Below are 23,350 nucleotides of genomic sequence, written 5' to 3'. Positions count from 1 at the left end.
TGAATATCTATCTGACAGAATTAATGTTCTGTTTTATATAATAAACTGAAATTTTCTATTTCCTGTTTACATGACATTGAAGATCTATGTTTAGACAGTTTGCGTAATCATATACATTGAAGATTTTTAACAAAACGTGTTGAGCCCGTACTGGGATTGAGATTTAATTCTGTGGTAGACATCTGAAAAAATGTTGTGTACCGACGCGACTAAGTGCTCCTGGCCTACTCCGCCTAAAATGATTGTGCCGGCCCGCCTGGTATGAATTATTTAGTACTGGCACAGAAGTCCAAATATTATGCGTGAAAGCACTATTCTGCGTTAGTAACAAAAAGTGAACAAGGGAGGAAAGAGCTTAAAAGCTAAAAAGTTTTAGCTAATATATATCTGTTCCTAAAGATATTCGTGTGTTTTGCAATAATGAGTGCTTGAAAAAGTTTCTGCAAATCTACTTGGTGTTTGGTCCTGCTAAAAATTGGTAAGCTTTAATCGTCAAAATATTTTACGTAGGTTTACCATTTAAGATTGTAATTGTCGCTTATTATATAAAATAAAAACCTAAATTTGATGTTTAACAGAAAAATGTTATCCTAAAAATGTTTCTTTTCCAATTAATAATTAAAACTGAAATCGTGATAACAAAAATTTCATGATGTTCCTTTGACATCAAATATTCTATTTTAAATTTTAAATTTTAAACTTTTGTCGAATCAATCATTGATTTGGACAGCTTTGTCTGGAAGGTCAAGTATTGTCTGGAAAAGAATTCCTGTTTTTAAAATCTTGTTTTCTTTAAATTTATGGAGTAAATATTTGTTAAAACTGTAAAAACTCTTATTCTTATAGAACATATATATATTATACATGGTAAAACTAATTCGAAATTAGTTTAACAATACAATTTAATTTCTAAAATATAATTTTGAATCACGATTTATTTTTAAGATGTAAGCAAAGAAGAAAAACGCCCACGTAACGTTTTCCTTGTAAATTATTTTTTTATCAATTCAAAATTGATTAATCGGATTTGAAAGAAATGAAATGTAAGAATTGATGCCAAATTAAAATCAGTTTAAGAAAAACTCTAAATTATTTAATCTTAGAGTTCTGCGAAATCTTTAAAAAAAAAGATTTTGAAAGATTAGTGCACATTTTTGTTCGTATGAATGTAATGTACGTCGAAGAAAACAAATGATACACTTATAAGCTGCAATACCGTGTATTCTTATCAAATCTTTTTATTACATATAAAAATTTATTTGGCATTTCGGAGTAACGCTTGGATGGGAAATGACAAAATCATAGAATTTTTTATCTGAAAGATCTTGAGCTCTTCTTCATGCAAGAAATATAGAACATCGTTTTTAATCGTTTTTAATCGTTTTTAATCGTTTTTAATCGTTTTTAATCGTCTTTAATCGTTTTTTTAAACATCAAGACGCTTTTCAGCATTTTTATCTCATACAAAAATATTTGTAAAGTTTGCTTTTATTTAGTTTTCAAATTTTTTGCTCTGACCAATCTTTTTGTTTTTCCCTTCTGTAATCTTATAGAAAGATAACTAAACTGTAATATTTACAAGATCCTTATTATCTTTGCCACATCAATTAGTAGAATTTACAAGATTTTATCATCTTTGCCACATCAATTAGTAGAATTTACAAGATTTTATCATCTTTGCCACATCAATTAATGTAGATTAAGTTTATTACTTCATCCTTCGGTTTTATTTGATACAAAACTCTTAAGGATACTTTAATTGTTCTAAATCTTTTATTTTTGAAACCTAATGGTTTGATTCTTTGATAAATTTTAACTATTGATATAACAGAATCATAGTTTGAAATAACAAAATTAATTTTCATAAGAATCTTAAAAGTTATTTTTACAAATTCGTATATTTCCATTACAGTGATATATGTACTTTTGTTGAACTTTAAATTTGCCACTTAGCAATATAATTAACAATATAATTAACAATACATCCCCATTAACTTTAGAAATTTCCTATATTTGATATATTTTCAAATATTTACAACTCTAAGTTTGAAAGAGAAGTAATGAGAAGCTTAAAGAGACTGTCGACGTTATTTCTCAATTTTAAGAGTTCATTCACATAGGAACCCTTCTTGTTTTTTTGTTGTTCTTTAAAAACTGATAATATGTGGGTTCTCTTCAAATGTGACTTGCGGATTTAAGTGACATAAAGAAGGAATGAAATCGACAGAATTCAACACGTTTTAAGAAAAACGACAATAACTTGCAGAGAGATGAAGTTGAAAACGGTACCGTTGTGAACCACTTGGAATTAAGTTTACAGTACCTTTAACATTTTCGTATTTAACATATTCCTATCTTTAATCGTTTTTAATCGTTTTTAATCGTTTTTAATCGTCTTTAATCGTTTTTTTAAACATCAAGACGCTTTTCAGCATTTTTATCTCATACAAAAATATTTGTAAAGTTTGCTTTTATTTAGTTTTCAAATTTTTTGCTCTGACCAATCTTTTTGTTTTTCCCTTCTGTAATCTTATAGAAAGATAACTAAACTGTAAACACTTGTCTGAAACTCTATTTTTCTATTCACTATATCTTTTTAACCTGATGGTGTGAACGTATTCATACATAGAATGGATCAGAAAGTTAGAATACTAGGCAAGTTCCAGTTCGTCAGCAGAATGTAAGCAAAGAAAACTGAAAGAACATTCAAATGAAGAAAAAAACGAGAAACATCTCGGATCTTTGTCGATATCGAGCCTCATAAAATCTCAAACACGCGAAATAGAGGCAGTATAAGGGGGGGGGCAAAGGTTTTCCTTGGCAAGCAAGAAAATGGCCTAATTTGTTTCTTTTTCCGGTTGAAACCGTCTAGTGTTGCTGATCGAATCAACCATAAAAGAGTCAAGTTGTAAAAGTTTATTGCACTCTTAAATTAAATTAAAACCGCGTAAACTTTCAGCGAAAATAATATTTAGTTTCTCATTTCAACATATTTTTCAAAAAACTAATTTCCTTAATTTACATGAATTAATTAGGACTCTATAACATAACATGACACTTATCACGCTCTTTATTTAACATGAACTGAGCTGAAAACTCTTGTATTGGATACCCTTAATTCTGATATCTAAATCTCTGTATCCACTGTCGATATGGATATCCATCCTGTCTACGATTTACGCACCATAAAAGTTCTCTGATCACACATCTCCAACTCTTATTTCCTATATCTTTGACTATTAAATATAACAGAATTCAATATCTCAGGTCTATAACATCAGGTTATTAATTGATATGAGGATTAGAAATTATAGTTTGAGGTAAGTAATCATTTTCCTTGGCGTTGATGTGAGATGCAGGAAAGAAATCCCCGGATGTTCCAAACCAAATATTCTTGTGGTTTTAACTTCAATGAAGTCTCATCCTTTGTGGGTAACCCTGTATGGAGCTATAGTATTGAATAGGTTGGTTTTAGGCTGAAATCTGAAAACATAAAAGAGTGTTCTGAAAGCTGTATTGCTGGGTAGCTGGGTGTGGGTGATGTAAGCTCATAAACCAGCTTTTGGAGTACAGTCCATTTAACATTTTCGTATTTAACATATTCCTATCTTCATAAGGGGGGAGTACAGCCCCTTTAATATTTTCGTATTTAACATATTCCTATCTTAATAAGGGGGGAGTACAACCCTTTAATATTTTCGTATTTTACATATTCCTATCTTAATAAGGGGGGAGTACAGCCCCTTTAACATTTTCGTATTTTACATATTCCTATCTTAATAAGGGGGGGAGTACACAGTCCCTGAAACATTTTAGCATTTTACATATCATATCTTAATAAGGGGGGGGGGTACAATCCCTTTAATATTTTCGTATTTTACATATTCCTATCTTCATAAGGGGGGAGTACAGCCCCTTTAATATTTTCGTATTTAACATATTTCTATCTTAGTAAGGAGGGAGTACAACCCTTTAATATTTTCGTATTTTACATATTCCTATCTTAATAAGGGGGGGAGTATAGTCCCTTTAACATTTTCGTATTTTACATATTCCTATCTTAATAAGGGGGGGAGTACAGTCCCTTTAATATTTTCGTATTTTACCTATTCCTATCTTAATAAGGGGAGTACAGCCCCTTTAACATTTTCGTATTTTACATATTCATATCTAAATAAGGGGGGGAGTACAGTCCCTTTAATATTTTCGTATTTTACATATTCCTATCTTAAAAAGCGGGGTAGAGAGTAACGTTGAAATAGATAAATATATACTTTCAACGATAGACATAAGATAATTAAATACATAAGGGGGGATAGACACACTTTAGGGGTTTAAAAGGGGCTGTCAAAGATGTCAAGAGCAACTCTCCATTTATAGAGGGCATGCTCGATCTCTACAGTACCATAAATAAACCTTTATCGGATCCATTATGTGGAAATTGGAATCTTTAAAAGATATTTGTAATAATTGTGTTATTACATAAGTTTTTTATTGATAGTTGGTGTATTCTTTTAGATAAATAGATTAATGATATTTATGATTAATGAAGATTTGAACATAGCATACATAGATAGATAGATAGATAGATAGATAGATAGATAGATAGATAGATAGATAGATAGATAGATAGATAGATAGATAGATAGATAGATAGATAGATAGATAGATAGATAGATAGATAGATAGATAGATAGATAGATAGATAGATAGATAGATAGATAGTAGATAGATAGATAGATATATAGATAGATAGATATTAGATTATGATCCTGAATTAATAGGAGTACGTCTAGACATATATAATCTATATAAATACATCAAATGAGTTAAAAAATCATTTATATGTATACTAAAGTAGGGTTAAAGTAAGCTTCTAAATATTAGACATTTCATGTTCAAAATAAATTATACTTCAAAATCTAAGATTTTTTTTCCAAAACCAAAATACATAAAAAAACATATTTTTTTGAGTTAAAGATTTTTCAACAAATTGTTGTATACTCTGATTTTGATTTAATTGCTTCACAAAGCAAATCAACCAAAAATCAGGAAGTGGGAGTGAAAAGGGTGGGGTGTAAAAAATAACAACCCCCCCCGCTCTTTCATTAAGTTTCGCGCTGTTTCTAAGTCTCTAAAAATCCCTATTACTCAAAATGTTAAGAATAAAAAGTAAATATTTCTACTATACTTTAATCTTGAAGCTTATCTAATAAACATTTTAAATTCAATATATGCGTCGAGGCGTTTAAAGATTCCAGAGGTCAATATTTTTGTATATTTTTAAAATCTGTTTATAAGATGTTTATTCCATGATGCGCTTTCAGAAAGAGCTGCTTTTTCAATTTTGCAAAATTAGAGTTCTTAATTTAAAATAAAATTCTGTTTTATTGATAACTAACTAAAAGTGTCCAGTTAACTAGTTAATAATGCGCTTAAAATTTGTTTTAATTTATTATTTTGAAATATTAGAATTTTTAAATAAAAAATCCTGCTTTGTAATTTAATATGTAACATTCGATTACATAAAGCAATACAATCTCGATGGTTTCTTTTATGTATAATATGAGAATATAATTTTGAGACATCCTAAAAGAAAGGATGGCTAGATGATAGTAAATTAAAGCATGTATCTTATATAACACAGTGTAGAACATTAAAACAATATAGAACAATATAGAACGATGTTGAACGTTAGAACATCCTTTTTATATCATCATTAATAGCAAACTATATCACGAACATAGAACCGTAAATGGTGAAAACATCCAAATCTAAAATTTATGTTCATTCATTACAATCTGATTTTTCACAATTGGAGACGAAATAGGTTTACAGGGTTACCCACAAAGGATGAGACAATGTAGACATTTTACAAGATTTTATCATCTTTGCTACACCTGTATCAGTCGAATTTACAAGATCCTTATTATCTTTGCCACATCAATTAGTAGAATTTACAAGATTTTATCATCTTTGCTACACCTGCATCAGTCGAATTTACAAGATCCTTATTATCTTTGCCACATCAATTAGTAGAATTTAAAAGATTATTATCATCTTTGCCACATTAAACATAAGAATATATTTATAAGATTACGTTATCTTTGCCACGTGTATCAGTAGAATTTACAAAATTATTATTATCTTTTCCACATTAAACATAAGAATATATTTTGAGAATTACATTATCTTTGCCACGTGTATCAGTAGAATTTACAAAATTATTATTATCTTTTCCACATTAAACATAAGAATATATTTAGAGAATTACAGTATCTTTGCCACATCAATTAGTAGAACTTACAAGATTATATTATCTTTGTCACATTTTCATAAAATATATTTAGATGATTACATTATCTTTGCAACATGAGTTAGTAGAATTTACAAGATTACATTATCTTTGCCACATTTTCATAAAATATATTTAGAGAATTACATTATCTTTTCCACATTAAACATAAGAATATATTTAGAGAATTACAGTATCTTTGCCACATCAATTGGTAGCATTTACAAGATTGTGTTAGTTTTGCAGCATTAGTTATTACAATAAACAATATGTTGTTATCTTGGCTACAATATTTATAAACAATATGTTGTTATCTTGGCTACAATATTTATAAACAATATGTTGTTATCTTGGCTACAATATTTATAAAAATCTAAAAGAGCATTCATTCTTTGCAGCGTCGCCAATTATTAATGTCTACAAGATAGTTTAGCGTTTTTTATTAAAAGAAATTGAGTTTTAGCCACAAATTCAAATGTTCTAATCTTTGCAACCCGATGGTGTAAACCTGTGATATTTCAAACTACAACTATTTGATCAAACAGAATTCATAGTTTGAAATATCTAAGATCTAAGACATCGGGTCACAAAGATATAGGGGTTAGAAAAACAGAGTTTGTTGCAAAAACTCAATTCCTTTTAAAGATTATCTAATCTTTGTAAAATGAATCATGAAAGTTTATGGTATGCATGTACCGATATCAAGGTCGTCGTTAAGTTAACTCTGTACACAGAGTGTACAGCCTGTTTACAGAAAGTACAATGCACAATTCCGTATCATTATTAACCCTATTTTGGCGAAGATATCTGGATGAACTATGTCTGCCAACCGAACCTTCAATTTCTGATAAAAATGATCATATTCTTCTTCATGCTATATTTTTCTTTTTCCCACCTTGTTACTTACCCACCCACACATCCTTATACGCCCTATATTGTTCCACCCCACCTCTTTGAACACCCCCCTCTATCCAATCTAAAGCAAAAAGACCCATGTTCCCTTTTTTAAATTGTATCATCTGAATGTTCTTAAACGATAAACTTTAAATCTTTGTCAGACTATGAAAGAATTAGATTCATTGTTCACAATTTTTAACTGTGGTTTCTCTACAGAAGTTACTTGCGCATTTCTACTGAAGGAGAACTTATATGAAATATCAATGTTGTAAACGCTTTAAACCTAGAAAAACGACATCTTCTACATTTCTATAAGCAAATAAAGATTTTATGGGCACCGCCGTTACTCGGGCATTGCCATCTTTGCATGGAGGATAACTTCAAAATACACTTACAGTCCTTTAATTTTAAAACAATACATTGAAGATCATATCATTTCTATTAATCCTTGAGGGTTGAAATTATATACTTTGTCTAATTAATTAGTTTTTTTGTGTATCTACCCTTTATGTTTATACTTCCGTATTTGAAAGTGAACAATCTAAGTAAATACAAGGAAACATAACTAAAATCTTTATTCTAAAAATTGGTTAGTTTTTCATTTGTTTTCTAAAAGTGTATACTGCTCCGCTTACATATTTTTACATATTTGTGATGTTATATTCGATTCTGTATGTATTTAATTTTTTTTAGACACCTTATATACAATTTTGCTAACCTTTTTTTCATAAATTTGGTACAAAAGCAAAAGAACACTTTAAAAAAAATTACCTTAATCAAACAAGATACATCATGTGATTGGAAATCTAAAAAGAATAATGAATGAATAAACTGATTAAAGGGTTTAGGAAAAGGAAAAAGGGGGTCAGGAAAAGGAAAAGGGGGGTCAGGAAAAGGAAAATTTTGATCCGTGTACACTTAGCAAAATAGACGAATAGATAGATAGATAGATTGATTGATATATATCTAAATGGATAGATAGGGTGGTTACATATTAAATCCTTTTGTAAAGAACTCAATTATCTGCATTCAAATTAATTTTGCACACATTAAACAAGATGGAAGGATAAGGAGCTGGATAGGTTGGATGGTTAGATAGATAGAGAGATAGAAGGTTAGATTAGTAGATAGATATATAAATAGAAGGTTGGACTGATAGATATAGTGATAGATAGATAAATAAATTGTTTGACATATAGATAGATATAGAGAGAAGGTTGACTGATTTTATGGATATATAGATATAGACAGTTGGATACAGAAGGTTGACTGATTTTATGGATTTATAGATATAGACAGTTGGATACAGATGGTTTGATGGTTTTATGGATATATAGATATAGACAGTTGGATACAGAAGGTTTGATGGTTTTATGGATATATAGATATAGACAGTTGGATACAGAAGTTTTGATGGTTTTATGGATATATAGATATATACAGTTGGATACAGAAGGTTTGATGGTTTTATGGATGTATAGATATACACAGTTGGATATAGAAGGTTTGATGGTTTTATGGATATATAGATATAGACAGTTGGATACAGAAGGTTTGATGGTTTTATGGATATATAGATATAGACAGGTGGATAAAGGAGGTTGAATGGTTTTATGGATGGATGGTTAGTTAAATAGAAAGAAGCATAGATGACCGACCGACCGAAGATAGACATACATGGTTGGATGGTTTAATGGTTTGATTGATAGACGATTGAATGGTTGGATATATAGAAGGATGGATGTTTAAATGGATGAATGGTTTGATGGTTAGATTGATAGACGATTAGAAGGATGGATGTTTATGTGGATGAATGGTTTGATGGATGTTTAAATGAATGGATGGTTTTATGGTTAGATGGATAGATGGTTTGTTGATATTATGGATAAATATCAGGTTATCTGGTTAGAAAGATTAGTAGGCATGGTGAATGCATTTTTGAGAAACAGAAAAAACATGTTACAATAAATATCGACTGAACTATTGTCCATGATTAAACTATCAAAACAAACTGGAGAAAGTTTGCTAAAATATTTGTTAAACCATGATTACACGATGGTATTCTGCTCTGGGCAATGTAAAATGTAAAATGTTAGTTTCCAACTCCTGCAAATTGTCGGGTGTTCATAGGGTGTTAACATGGTGTTCACAGGGTGTTAACATGGTGTTCACAGGGTGTTAACATGGTGTTCATAGGGTGTTAACATGGTGTGGGTGTTAACATGGTGTTCACAGGGTGTTAACATGGTGTTCACAGGGTGTTAACATGGTGTTCACAGGGTGTTAACATGGTGTTCACAGGGTGTTAACATGGTGTTCACAGGGTGTTAACATGGTGTTCACAGGGTGTTAACATGGTGTTCACAGGGTGTTAACATGATGTTCACAGGGTGTTAACATGGTGTCCGCAGTGTGTTAACATGGTGTTCACAGGGTGTTAACATGGTGTCCACAGGGTGTTAACAGAATAAATATACAAACTACAGGGTGTTTAAATTGTAATTCAATATTATCCTGCAGGGTGGAGTATTATAGGCCGGCCAATGCATAATTAGCTCAAAAGATAAGAAAAATCTGCCAATAACCACATTTTCTACACATATTTATAATCATTGGTTTTAAGCAAACAAAAATCTTAATTTCCCCCTTTAAATTTTTTTCAAACTATTTGCATGCTAATTTTTCAAACAGGTTTTGTTTTGCAGTAAAATGTGATAGTTAAGTTGGATAATAGATCATTAATTATAGAGTTTTAGAAGAATGCATAGTTTACACTTTACAGTGTTTATTTTTATCCACAATGTTTTGATTTGCGGCAGAAGATTGGTTGTAAACAGACAGTAATCCAGATAGTTATGAAAACTATTTTCAACACCGTGCAGTGTCGACTTTTAAGGATTGACTTTTAGAAATTGACCTTTAAGGGTCGGCTTTAAAATATTTTGTTTTACCTTCCTTATACCCAAGACTTGTACTTTCAAAAGTGCTCTGTGCAACGCATTATATTTCTAGCTTTGGTGGAAAAGAAACAAAAGAAACAATTCCAATTTTAGTTCATTGTAAATACGTGTTGCATTTCTTCAATATTTTACTGATATTTAGACAACTCTGAAAGTTGATCATCAAGTTTTTAGACAGCTTCTTTTTTAAATAGTCGCAACTCCTTGGCCCTTTGCCTTACAAACCCACTTATACTTGTTTGTAGACCAAAAATTCATTTATAAAATGAAACGCACTAGCTTAAATTTCAAAAGGAGTAATTGACAAATACTGGTATATTTTTGCTCGAGAGCGTGCACAGCTTGTTTTGCAGTGATTAAATCCTTTCTTTTCATCTCAAGCTGGATTTCTTTAAAAATTTACATTCTTAAAGGAATTGAGTCTTTGCCACAAACTCTGAATTTATAATCCCTATATCTTTAGAACCAAATGTCGTACATCTTTGATATTTCAAACTTATATCATTTGATCTAACAGAATTCATAGTTTGAAATATCTAAGGTCTACGACATTGGTATCCACAGATATACGGTTTAGAAAAGCAGAGTTTGTGACAAAGACTCAATTCCTTTCAAAGTTTATACAATGTTGATATCGAGTTAAAGGGAGTGGACGGCTATGTAAGGTAATTGAACTGAGTATGCAGTGTTGTCGAAAACTTCTTTAGGATTCATTTGAGACATATTTCACTTTTTAAAGATCTGTAAATCCTGAGTTTGAGCGCAAATTCGACATTCAAAACTCCTGATTTGGGGGAGGATACGCTTTTAGAATTAGTTTTTTTTAAATTATTAAATAACGACAACGAAAAATAAAGTAAAAATTATACAGTAATCTATTTAGATGGCTAGGAACATATTTCACAAAAGAAATTTGTCAATAAATCAATGCTAAAATCGATTATTTCGTTTTCATTATTATATTGAATTTCTAATTTTCTTTGAATTTATTCGCAGATTTCTTCAAATTCTTTAAATGTCGTCTTTTCAATAATAATTATAGAAAATCTGCGAGCATCTTTGTGAATACGAGAAACTAGAATAATGAGATAATAGAAACTAATAATTGAACAAGATTACTACTTTTCGATGATAAGATTAATTTTTATTTTCTCAAAATGTTCCTAAACATGACGTCTGTAGTTTATTGTAGAATATTTTTACATTTTATGTCGTAGTTAATTAATAATTTTAAAAAACTAATTCTGAAAGCGTATCCACCCCCAAATCAGGAGTTTTGAACGTCGAATTTGAGCTCAAACTCAGGATTTACAGACTTTTAAAAAGTGAAATATGTCTCAAATGAATCCTAAAGAAGTTTTCCACAACACTGCATACTCAGTTCAACTACCTTACATAGCCGGTCACTCCCTTTAAGTCGATATGACTTAGCGCTTTCCCAACTAAACATTTTTAGCCCCATGTCAAATGATGGTTGCAAAATGTTTAAAAATATAATATAAAATGTTTTCAATAAATATTGCAAAATTTAAATATTTTATGACAGAATATTCAACGCTTGGTTAGTTCTTTGCAAATTATTTAGCGCTTTAAACAAGTCATTTCGCAATTTTTTTGCGGTCAAACCAGATATTTAAATAAACAAAATAGGGTATTAACGTCAAAATTCTTGTTTGTCAGATAGTCTATCAGCGGTTCAAATTCAACACAATTTAGTTGAATCGTGTTTACAAAAAAATACATTTTTGTAATAGTAAAGCTAAAATAAATCTGATGTAGCTGTAACAACAAGAGGTTTGAACTTTTGAATAAGAAAACAATAATCTACAATATCCCTGAACTCGATATCCTCAGCGAAAACTAATCAAATTTGACACTTTTAACTGCGTTATTGTTAAAAAATAACACTTTCATTGGTCGAGAGCAGATTTTTTGAGGCATCTATAAAAAAGACAATTTATAATAAAATCTAAAGTTGAACCCTAATATTATAACAGAATAGGGTTTATCTTTTACTACCATTTTATCTAAATATATTTTTTATGAGTTTTTCGTGTTTCTGGATGATCAGATTTTTCGGATATTTGAAACTTTATCTGTAAGATTTTAACAGAATTAACTTTATCTGTAAGATTTTAACGGAATTAGCTCTATCCATAAGATTCTAACGGAATTAACTTTATCCGTAAGATTCTAACGGAATTAACTCTATCCGTAAGATTCTAACGGAATTAACTCTATCCATAAGATTCTAACGGAATTAATTTTATCCGTAAGATTCTAACGGTATTAACTCTATCCGTAAGATTCTAACTGAATTAACTTTATCCGTAAGATTCTAACGGAATTAACTCTATCCGTAAGATTCTAACGGAATTAACTCTATCCGTAATATTCTAACAGAATTAACTTTATCCGTAAGATTCTAACGGAATTAATTTATCCGTAAGATTCTAACGGAATTAACTCTATCCAAAAGATTCTAACGGAATTAATTTTATCCGTAAGATTCTAACGAATTAACTTTATCCGTAAGATTCTAACGGAATTAACTCTATCCGTAAGATTCTAACGGAATTAACTCTATCCGTAAGATTCTAACGGAATTAACTCTATAACTTATTTCTGATCAATTTAATGAAGACTTCCAATATTTGTATGGGGAATCTAAATTTCCCTTTTTCACCCATTGGGTAATTAGATATCCTTGCTCTGAGCAGCATCAAACCTGTTTGAAAATTGAGCTATTTTCATCTTACTGTAGTCTAACAGTATATTTGATCCGTATATTGATATTATTAAACAATTTATATATTTTAGAAATATTGTATTTTCATATTTTAGATCTTAATATATATATTTATATTTTCATTTTTTTAGGCTCTAGCCGCGGGAATTAGCCTTGGACATGGCTTTAAATACAAACTTTCATTTTGTTTGCTTATCCAGGTATAGAATAAGAATAAGAATAAGAAAAAGAATAAGAATAAGAATAAGAATAAGAATAAGAATAAAAATAAGAATGCGAATAAGAATAAGAATAAGAATAAGAATAAGAATAAGAATAAGAATAAGAATAAGAATAAGAATAAGAATAAGAATAAGAATAAGAATAAGAATAAAAATAAGAATAAGAATAAGAATAAGAACAAGAATAAGAATAAGAATAAGAATAAGAATAAGAATAAGAATAAGAATAAGAATAAGAATAAGAATAAGAATAAGAATAAAAATAAGAATAAGAATAAGAATAAAAATAAGGATAAGAATAAGGTTAACAACAAGAACAAGCATAAAAACCAAAATAGCAGCAAAAGCTAGAATAACAAGAAGAGTTTAAAAAATTGAAAATATAAAAAATAAGAATAACAACAAGAACTAGAAAAACAACAAAAACAAGAATAACGGCAAGAAAAAGAATACAAATAAGAATATAAATAAATAAAATTAAAAGATGGTATTGATATAAAAAAAATATTCCTTATTATGGTTTTTTCAAATTATGATCATAAGAAAATAATTTGTTGTTCAAATATAACGATGATAATTCTGATCTTCAAATTATCCCAATATATATTACTGAGAACTAATATTCATTTAAAGTAATCAGTATTTAATAGAAAATGTTATTTTTATCAAAATTATATGAAAAACATGTTTTAGAGAACAATGCAAGGTTATAATGCAAGGAAAATTAATTGCAGTTGCGTATACTCTTCGTACATATTGAAACCAGTTCTCTCTGGACGGAATTTGTAAACAAGGAATAGATGCATCAGTGTTCGTTTAGTATCCGAGGAGGTTAAAAGCATTAAATTTTTATAATTTTGATAATTCACATAATAGTTTCCTATGACCAGAATATTTCATTGATTATTTATGTGAAAGATGGATTCCATGTCAGGCTTCCACATCCGTCTTGTGTTTATATTACCGCCCAGTGACAGTACACTGCAGTACAAAAGATGCGTACACCTCTGAAATAACATTACTTGCATTAAATCCTTGGAACGATTTTTGTGATACAAAATGTTCTAGTTAGTTTTTTTTTATAAATGAGCATTTTTTAAGAAATAAAACCGGTTGGGTTAAAGAGAAGTCAGCTTATTGATTAGGTTTTCTAATATTTATCAGTTAAACATTAATAATTAAGACTAATATTATATATTAATTTTAGACGAGTTTTATTTACAAGATTAGCATTAATAAGTTAGGGAAATGGTGGAGGGGGGGGGGGGGTTAATTTTTATTCATATCATACATTTATGCTTAGGTTTAAAACTAAACCATTTTTTTATTTAGAAGTCCGTGGTTGTTGTTTTTACTGCTAGAGATATCAAACCCTTTAAATATCATTCAAACTCTACCCAACCCAACAGATATTATTAAGGTTTGTATATCCTACCCAACTCAACAGATATTATTAAGGTTTGTATATCCTACCCAACTCAACAGATATTATTAAGGTTTGTATATCCTACCCAACCCAACAGATATTATTAAGGTTTGTATATCCTACCCAACTCAACAGATATTATTAAGGTTTGTATATCCTACCCAACCCAACAGATATTATTAAGGTTTGTATATCCTACCCAACTCAACAGATATTATTAAGGTTTGTATATCCTATCCAACTCAACAGATATTATTAAGGTTTGTATATCCTACCCCACCCAACAGTTATTATTATATTAACTTACTTTAAAATAGGTGAACACTCCCTTTAAAAAAATTTCAATGTGGTTCCATTCATATTATCAAAATTAAATGTCCGACAAAAATGTGTTTGAAAGGTTTGATTTGAATAAAATGATATCCTACCCCAACCCTCCCAAGGTTTAATGTTTTTATTCAACTTCAAAGATGCAAAAAGTGTCGAGTTTAGAAGTAATTTGATATTATTAACGTCAACTTGTCTTGTTAAGACTGTACTGAGAATAATTAAATGTAGGAGGAGGAGGGGGACGGGGGTAAGGCCCAGCTCCAGTATTTAATCTTTTAAAGGGACTGTATTTGAAATTTTAAGTAACCTTAATCGGATAAAAAGAGAGGTATGGTCGATTCACATTGGTACCCTCTGAACTTTTATCTTATCTATAATGTTAATAATATCATTTTCTAGCTTGACAAGTGATTAATTATCACAATTTTCTAGCTTGACAAGTGTTTAATTATCACAATTTTCTAGCTTAACAAGTGTTTAATTATTACAATTTTCTAGCTTGACAAGTTTTTAATTATCACAATTTTCTAGCTTGACAAGTGTTTAATTAGCACAATTTTCTAGCTTGACAAGTGTTTAATTAGCACAATTTTCTAGCTTGACGAGTGTTTAATCATCACAATTTTCTAGCTTAACAAGTGTTTAATTATCACAATTTTCTAGCTTGACAAGTGTTTAATTAGCACAATTTTCTAGCTTAACAAGTGTTTAATTATTACAATTTTCTAGCTTAACAAGTGTTTAATTATCACAATTTTCTAGCTTGACAAGTGTTTAATTATAACAATTGTCTCTATTGTTTCTCTATTGTTTCCACAATTGGAAACAATCAGTTTTCAAAGAGAAGATTATGAATATCCAATGCAATTTTTAATCAGACAAAGGTCTATGAGAGAAACTTAAAAGTACGTCCTCAATATTTCTGTTTCTAAAAATATTTCTCAAGTTCCTGTCCCTCATATTTGTGGTTGGATACCATTTAAATTCTCATTAATCTCAATATAAACCATCTAACTATTTAACCAAAATAATACCTTTTGTGTCTTATATAAGTTGCATTAATATTTTTAATTTTATTAGACTATACTTACTTTTGTCTCTTAGCATATGAGAAGCTGTTTATTTACTTAAAGGGACTGTCCTTGGAATTTTAGGTGACCCTTCATTTCAAGAAGATAATGTTCGATTCACAAGAGTACCATATAAAACCCGTTATCTAATTACAATGTGAAAGATATCCTCGTTTCTCTAGCTTGGAAAATGTCATACTTATTTTTTGTTCTTGAAGATATTTTAAAATTTTAAAAACTTAGATTAGTTTGTTTAGTTTCATTCAAGAAAAGTTTATACAAGTGTCCATGAATTAAGAATAAAAAGTATTGTTTCTCAAAAATTTCATATTCCAATTTTCTATAATATTTCATTAGAAGAAAAGTACACTCAGTAAAATCCATATTTTGAATATCTAGGAGGGGGAAAATACACTCAGTAAAATCCATATTTTGAATATCTAGGAGGGGAAAATACACTGAGTAAATCCATATTTTGAATATCTAGGAGGGGGAAAATACAACTCTACACTGTGAGACGGATTCCCCCTGGTTCTTCTGTTTATGGAATTCCCCAGGAGATGATCGTCACTGTGCTATACAGGTAAATATAAATAGATGGATATGTAAAGTTTGGGGGGTGGGGTCATTGGAACAAAAATTTTTACTAAAAATTTATTTATTTTTCAAAAATCACAGATAAAAAATTCTTTACTGTACGCTGCTCATATAAAATGTATGCCTTTTTGCACAGCGTACAAAAACTTAAAAAATCCTGACTGCAAATCTCTGCAATATGTCATGTGCAATCATAAATCATAAGTGGTGAACTGAAGAGGGTGGGGGGCTGTCAGCAAGAGAATAGGGAGGGGGGAGGATGGGGGGTCTTCAAGTTCAATTCAGTCAAAACTCACTGTTGCACAATACAATTGAATCTTGTTACTACAAGCAAAAGTTTTAGCTGCGTCATGGAACAAATATTCATTTTTTGCTTAATCTTTGATTCTGAAGCACTAGCCTGGGAAGGTTGCAAACCTGTCAACCACTTTAATCTTCGCTCAAAATACTAACTCACTTCTTGTGCGCTCAAATGGCTCAAATACCTTGTGAAAGCAAAAAATTTGGGGGTTTTTCATCATGTAACTTCAAACCAAATTACTCCTTAAAAACCGAAGCTAAAAACAAACGCGTTGCAATCTTGAAATGTATATGTCTAAGGCTACAAAAATGAGAGTTGGTGAGGTAAAACTAAAAGTCAAGGCGTACACTTCAAAGTTGAGGTTGTCTAAAAAATTGCCGAGTTGTCTAGATTTCAGTGATGTTTTTAGTATCTCAAAAACTGTTAGGACAGTCTGTTTAAATTGTCCGCATGGTCTAATGTTGTAATAATTGAACTGTCCTTGCCAACCCTATCTATACAGCTATTAAACCTAACATAGCCCGCTATATCTTTGAAAGGGTAGTTTGATACTTCTCATTAATTCTGATATGTATCCCTATCTTTCATCTTATATACATACAAATACATCAAGAATAATAGAGTAATGCTCTTAGTGCCTATATATATGCTATATATATGCTATTCATAATAATATACTTAAAAACAAAACTGAAACCCTCTTTGATAATCCAGACGGCTCAGGGATACATTTTTGGAATTTAGCATTTAAACATTAATATAAGCTTAGCAATTGCTCGATTATTATATCTTTGCAAACAAATGTTGCAGACTTTTGTTAGTTCAAATATTCTTAGTTTGAAATATCACAGTTTTACACTATCAGGTTGCAAAGATATAGAAACTTGAAAATTTGTGGCAAAACTCAGTTCATTTATTTATAGATTTTTTGTAATACCCGGTATCACATGAATAACACTAGTCTTGAAGTAGATTAAGATACAGGAAGCTTGCTCATTAGTTTTCTTTCAAGCAAAGCTCTGCATATTCAAGATTATCATTATATACATAAATATATATATATATGTAGGGATGGGCAGAGTCATTTTACAAATACTTTTAATGTTTTAGACTTTTCAAAAGGTTTAAAACTTTATTTTGTAGAAGTTTGCTTTTATCAAACATGCAAATTTGTTACCCTAGAGGAAAATATAAGGCAAAAACGATCGTTTTAAAACGGTGGTTATTGGGGTTTTGAAACGATAGTTTTTGGTTCGCTTTTGCCTTAAATTACCTAGGATAACAAATTTGCATGTTTGATGAAAGCAAACGTCTACATATTACAATTTTAAATCGTTGGACCCTTCTCCTATTGTCGTATAATCTGCTAAAAGTTTTAAAATATTACAAGTTTCTGTAAAACAAATCTAGCTATTGCCCATCGCTATATATATATATGAATCTTCTATCATTTGCATTTCCTCTATTAGATATATATTCTATACAACTTACATTTCTTGACCAATAAAGTAAAGAATACACTGATAGAAATAATTTTTTACCTGAGAACAAACAAATCTTAAAAAACTTTGAAATAAAATATTTTCAAGGTGAGTATATTCATGGCAAGGGAGATAGGGTTTGTGTACACATTAAACTGTGACGAATTATGACCACACCGAACTAAGTTTATAAAAACAATAACAAAAATTGCAAACAAGTCCCAAGTATGTTTTCTCGTCTCTCAGCTTTAGAATAAACAACTTGCGAAATTAGGTTTTCATGTAATGGAAGATAATCAGCGTTGATATTTATTAGTGATAAATTTTATTTTTAATGATTAATTTTCTCGTTCACACTTTATTATTGTTTTCTGTTTTTCTTAACATAAAACAAAGCATGGATGAACCCAAAAGGGCCAGCTAAAAAATATAGTCTAATCGAGATTGGAAATCGATGTATTTTTTTACCTTTCTATTCCTGCAACTAAGTACAAGGGTTAGGACAATTCGTGAATATGTTATATGTTATCGGAAGCTATAATATTGCAGCTCTTAATTTTGTAAAAAGTTTTTAAGAGTTTTATTTTATCTTTATTGAAAGTCATTTCCAGGCCCTAATCCCGGATCTTCAATCAAATTTAATTATTTTTTTGTTGTTGCAAAATTTCAATGCATTATATGCATCCCTAACTTGAGCACTGCAAGATTTTGAAGATTTTTTCTGAACAAATCAAAATGATAGATAATTCTTTTCACTGAAGTTCTGTACGTTTAGTTCGTATTAAAAGTTTTATTTGACCAAGGCATAGGCTATTGTGCCAGGGAGTATATTTCCTAAGAAGTTGGATTTAAGATTGCCAATAAAGTAAACCTTGCATTATTATACTCGCGGCTTCATTCTAACTTCAGTACTTAAGATGCAGTGAGAACCAGAAAACTGTGGAATAGGAAGACAACATTAAAGCAATGATTAAGTGTCTTTGATATTGTTACACAAAAGATGTTTTACTAGTAAATCATTAAGTCAGTTATAAATCCTTTTTCTTCTAGGAATCAGCTCCTGTAAGTGTCTGCTCTGGAAACCCCGGTCTAGAACTTTCTGGAACAAAAACCGGTTGTAGTCTACATATATCCGGTACAGGCCGGCACCATCACGGCGACTGGCTCTGCCTGCTTAATGATATCCAAGACTTCCAAACAGTGAGAAAGCAGGTAAATTTGTTTATGTACTGTACAAAATATACTATGTGAGAATGCAAGAAGTTACAAAAATGCAAATCAAGCAAACCCACATATTTTAGAGTTCTTTTTAGTTAATTTTAAGATCTGAATTTTTAGATATTAAATAGATATTTAGTTCAAAAGCTGGATGAATGACAGTAGAAGAGAATGCTTTTTTTTACACCATGATACTGAATATTTTGAAAGTATAGAAATATTAATCAAATTTTAAGCTATTTTTCTTTTCTTTTTAGATTTACCTCTCTGTTGGAAGGAAGGCTGATGTTAGTTGGGGTAGAGACTATAGGTCAGTTCTTTCAAATTTTCCAAACAACTTTTTTCTCTTCCAATTAAGTGCTTTGATTTACTCTTCTCCAAACTGTTTCTTTATTACTCTCCTTCTCCTCCAAATTGCTTGATTACTTTTTCCCCATTTGTTTAATCTGCTCCCATATAATTAGTTACTCTCCTTTATTATGTTTTTAACTCTTTTCCAAACTATTTTTTACTCTCCCCCAAGCTGTTTGTTAACTCTACTCCAAACTCTTTGTTTACTTTGATTTAATTGTTTCTTTACTCTCCTTAAAACTCTCCCTGTTTACTCTCCTCATAACATGGATTGCTAACTGTGTTTGTTGACTCTCCTTAAAACTCTCCCTGTTTACTCTACTCAAAACATGGATTGTTAACTCTGTTTGTTTACTCTCCTTAAAACTCTCCCTGTTTACTCTACTCAAAACATGGATTGTTAACTCTGTTTGTTTACTCTTCTAAAACTCTGTTTGTTTTATCTCCTCCAAACTCTTAATTACTCCATCTTCTTTGTTTCCTATTTAAACTATTGCTCGGCTTTTTTAGTATAGTAAAATAAAAAACATAGGAAACATATCTTAAATGCATTGATGTTAATAATTAATGACCTTACTTAAATACATGAATACATCTTCATTTTCTAGAGACGAAATCCTTGTTCTAACTGAGGGTCAAGAGACCAACCTGACCTGCGTAGCCGAGGGGGCAATCCCCGCCCCCTCCTTTAGTTGGCAGGGGGCGGTCAACCTAACCTCAGTGCCGGGGGGCAGGGGCGCATCTTTAGGAGAAGATGACCAGCACACTGTCTGGCAGACAGTACAGTACACAGCTAGGTTAAATGATACAGGTAGAAAGCCAGGAACATTTCCTTCTTTCTTGAATATTTATTTCGTAATGAGTTGCCGGATGGATTGGATTGAAAATCCTTAAAAACAAGAGAAATCTATTCCCCAAAAATCCCCAAATGTAAGATTTTTAAAATCCTCAGAAAATACCCTGAAAGAGAAATAAAAGCTCTAATAATTTCTCTTAAAATTTCTCAAATTATTTGTATAGTTTCATAATTTTTGGTGTCTTTTTCACTTTCCCAGCTCAAAACAGAAGTATTTCTAGATCCCCAAATCCCCAAACGGTTTAAAATCTCAAAATCTGACCCTTTTTGGGGAGAAATGGCAACTCAACGTGATGTACACGCTTTTGTTTATTCACATTCTTATTGAACATTTAAAAAAGAAGTGATGTTTGCACAAATATTGGAAAGATATATCTATCAACACAGATGTCAAGTGTTATCTGTCCATCTCTGTCTAAGAAAATAAAAAAGATAACATTTTAGTCCATATTCTAGTCTCAGCCAGATCCCCTATCTTTCAGTCTATCTAGTTCTTAGATTTATTCCTAATCTTTTACTCTCACTAATTGTCATTAGGAAAACACAGGAATTCTGCCAGATCTGCCTAGATAGATAGATAGATAGATAGATAGATAGATAAATATATAGATAGATAGATAAATAGATAGATAGATAGATAGATAGATAGATAGATAGATATATAGATAGATATATAGATAGATAAATAGATAAATAGATAAATAGATAAATAGATAAATAGATAAAAAGTTAAAAAGATAAACAGATAAACAGATAAATAGATAAATAGATAAACAGATCAACAGATAAATAAATAAATAAATAAATAGATAAATAGATAAATATATAGATAGATAGATAGATAAATAGATAGATAGATAGATAGAAAGATAGAAAGATAGAAAAAAATATAGATAGATAGATAGATAGATAGATAGATAGATAATTAGATAAATAGATAAATAGATAAATAGATAAATAGATAAATTATAGATAAATCAATAAATAAATAATTTTCTATTTTTAGGTTTGAATATCACCTGTGTAGTGGACCAGGTGGTCATGAGTAGTGGTCAGATCATGTACACGACATACAGTACACTTACACTAGACATCAAACCCATTATACCATTGGTGAGTACAGTACAGTTTTCCATGTACGCTATACATTGTACATTGTACACGACATACAGTGCACTTACACTAGACATCAAACCTATTATACCATTGGTGAATACAGTTCAGTTTTACATGTACACTGTAAAGTACACTTAGATACCAGACATACAATGTAAAGAACAATTTTATCGATACAGTACAATTATAAATTCACAAAGTACGTAGACAACACTTTTCGTGCAACTTGAGTTTTATAAGGTAATTAAAATCCATTTATTCTTGTTTGAACCAATATTTTAGCACTGTCATAAATTAGGTAAGATATAAATGGTTTTTAATATAAAACAAATTATTAGAAGATAGACACTAGACATATAGGGTTGATAGTTTATGATAGATGATTAGATAGATAAATGGGTGGACAGATAGAGAAATAGATGAATTGATAAATAAATAGATGGATAGATAGGTAAATATATGAATAGATAGATAAATGGGTGGATAGTAGAGATAAATAGATTAATTGTCAGACAAATATATGGAAAGATAGGTAGATAGATTAATAATAGACGGATATATAGATTAATAAATGATTGGACAAATAAATAGATGGATGGATAGATAGATAGATAAAAAATTGATAGATAAAATATGGATAAATAGATAAAAAGACGGACAGATAGAATAGATAGAATAGATAGATAGATAGATAAATAAATTAATAGATGGATAGATAAATAGCATGTGAGTTAGTTCTATTTCGTGTCTGAAATCAAGTTTAACTAGATATATAATTTTTGCCAACTTTCACCTTGTTTGCAATCCCGGATCCCTCCCTCCTCAACCATATTTATATAGTTTTTCCTTTATTTCTAATTCCCGCCAATTTCCCCATATTTACAGAGATACTAGTCCCTCATTTCATTTCTTAGAACTACAGGTATTTTCACGTTTATTTTTTCTTTATATTTCATCCTTCTTCTATCCGTCTATCTTACGTTTATCTTCCATCCTTTGTCTTTCATCCTCCTTCCATCCACCTTTCATCCTCCTTCCATTCTCCTTCCAGATTTCCTTTTTACAGTTCTTGTATTCTGTTTCCCCTTCGCTCCTTCTAAATCTTTATTCCGTGACTTAGGTCTTCTGACAAATGTAATTTATACAATTACCATTGTTACATGTATAGTGTATAGTGTATAGTGTATAGTGTATAGTGTATAGTGTATAGTGTATAGTGTATAGTGTATAGTGTATAGTGTATAGTGTATAGTGTATACTATTTTATACAATACAAAATAATACAGGTTGAACCTGACAACATTGTTTTTTGTAATTGTGATATAGAAATTGTTTTTTTTTAGGAAATAGCAACTAACGAAAAATACTTTCAATTTTCAATTTTCAAATTTTCAATTTTTAAATTGAATAAAAAAACACATTAAATTATACAATTATAAACTTTTTCTTTACTTTTTTATATATAAATATGTGTATTGTGTA

The 23,350-nt window shown here is 29.9% G+C and overlaps 1 protein-coding gene across 1 annotated transcript in view; it reads left to right on the top strand.

Moving 5' to 3' along the window:
- The first annotated feature begins 338 nt into the window (after positions 1 to 338).
- LOC111710205 (uncharacterized) overlaps positions 339 to 23,350 on the top strand; it is a 44,685-nt gene continuing 21,673 nt past the window's right edge. The window contains exons 1-8 of the mRNA XM_023484267.1: positions 339 to 478; positions 13,033 to 13,101; positions 14,455 to 14,542; positions 16,436 to 16,531; positions 19,378 to 19,539; positions 19,803 to 19,855; positions 20,505 to 20,707; positions 21,759 to 21,865. Coding sequence (XP_023340035.1) covers positions 13,061 to 13,101; positions 14,455 to 14,542; positions 16,436 to 16,531; positions 19,378 to 19,539; positions 19,803 to 19,855; positions 20,505 to 20,707; positions 21,759 to 21,865 — 750 coding nt within the window. The 5' untranslated portion in view covers positions 339 to 478; positions 13,033 to 13,060. The remainder of the gene's footprint in view (positions 479 to 13,032; positions 13,102 to 14,454; positions 14,543 to 16,435; positions 16,532 to 19,377; positions 19,540 to 19,802; positions 19,856 to 20,504; positions 20,708 to 21,758; positions 21,866 to 23,350) is intronic.

Source organism: Eurytemora carolleeae, unplaced genomic scaffold (genome assembly GCF_000591075.1).
Source record: "Eurytemora carolleeae unplaced genomic scaffold, Eaff_2.0 scaffold1020, whole genome shotgun sequence".
Lineage (NCBI taxonomy): Eukaryota > Metazoa > Arthropoda > Copepoda > Calanoida > Temoridae > Eurytemora > Eurytemora carolleeae.
The sequence above is the reverse complement of the archived record's forward strand: the minus strand, read 5'-3'. Positions and strand labels throughout refer to the sequence as shown.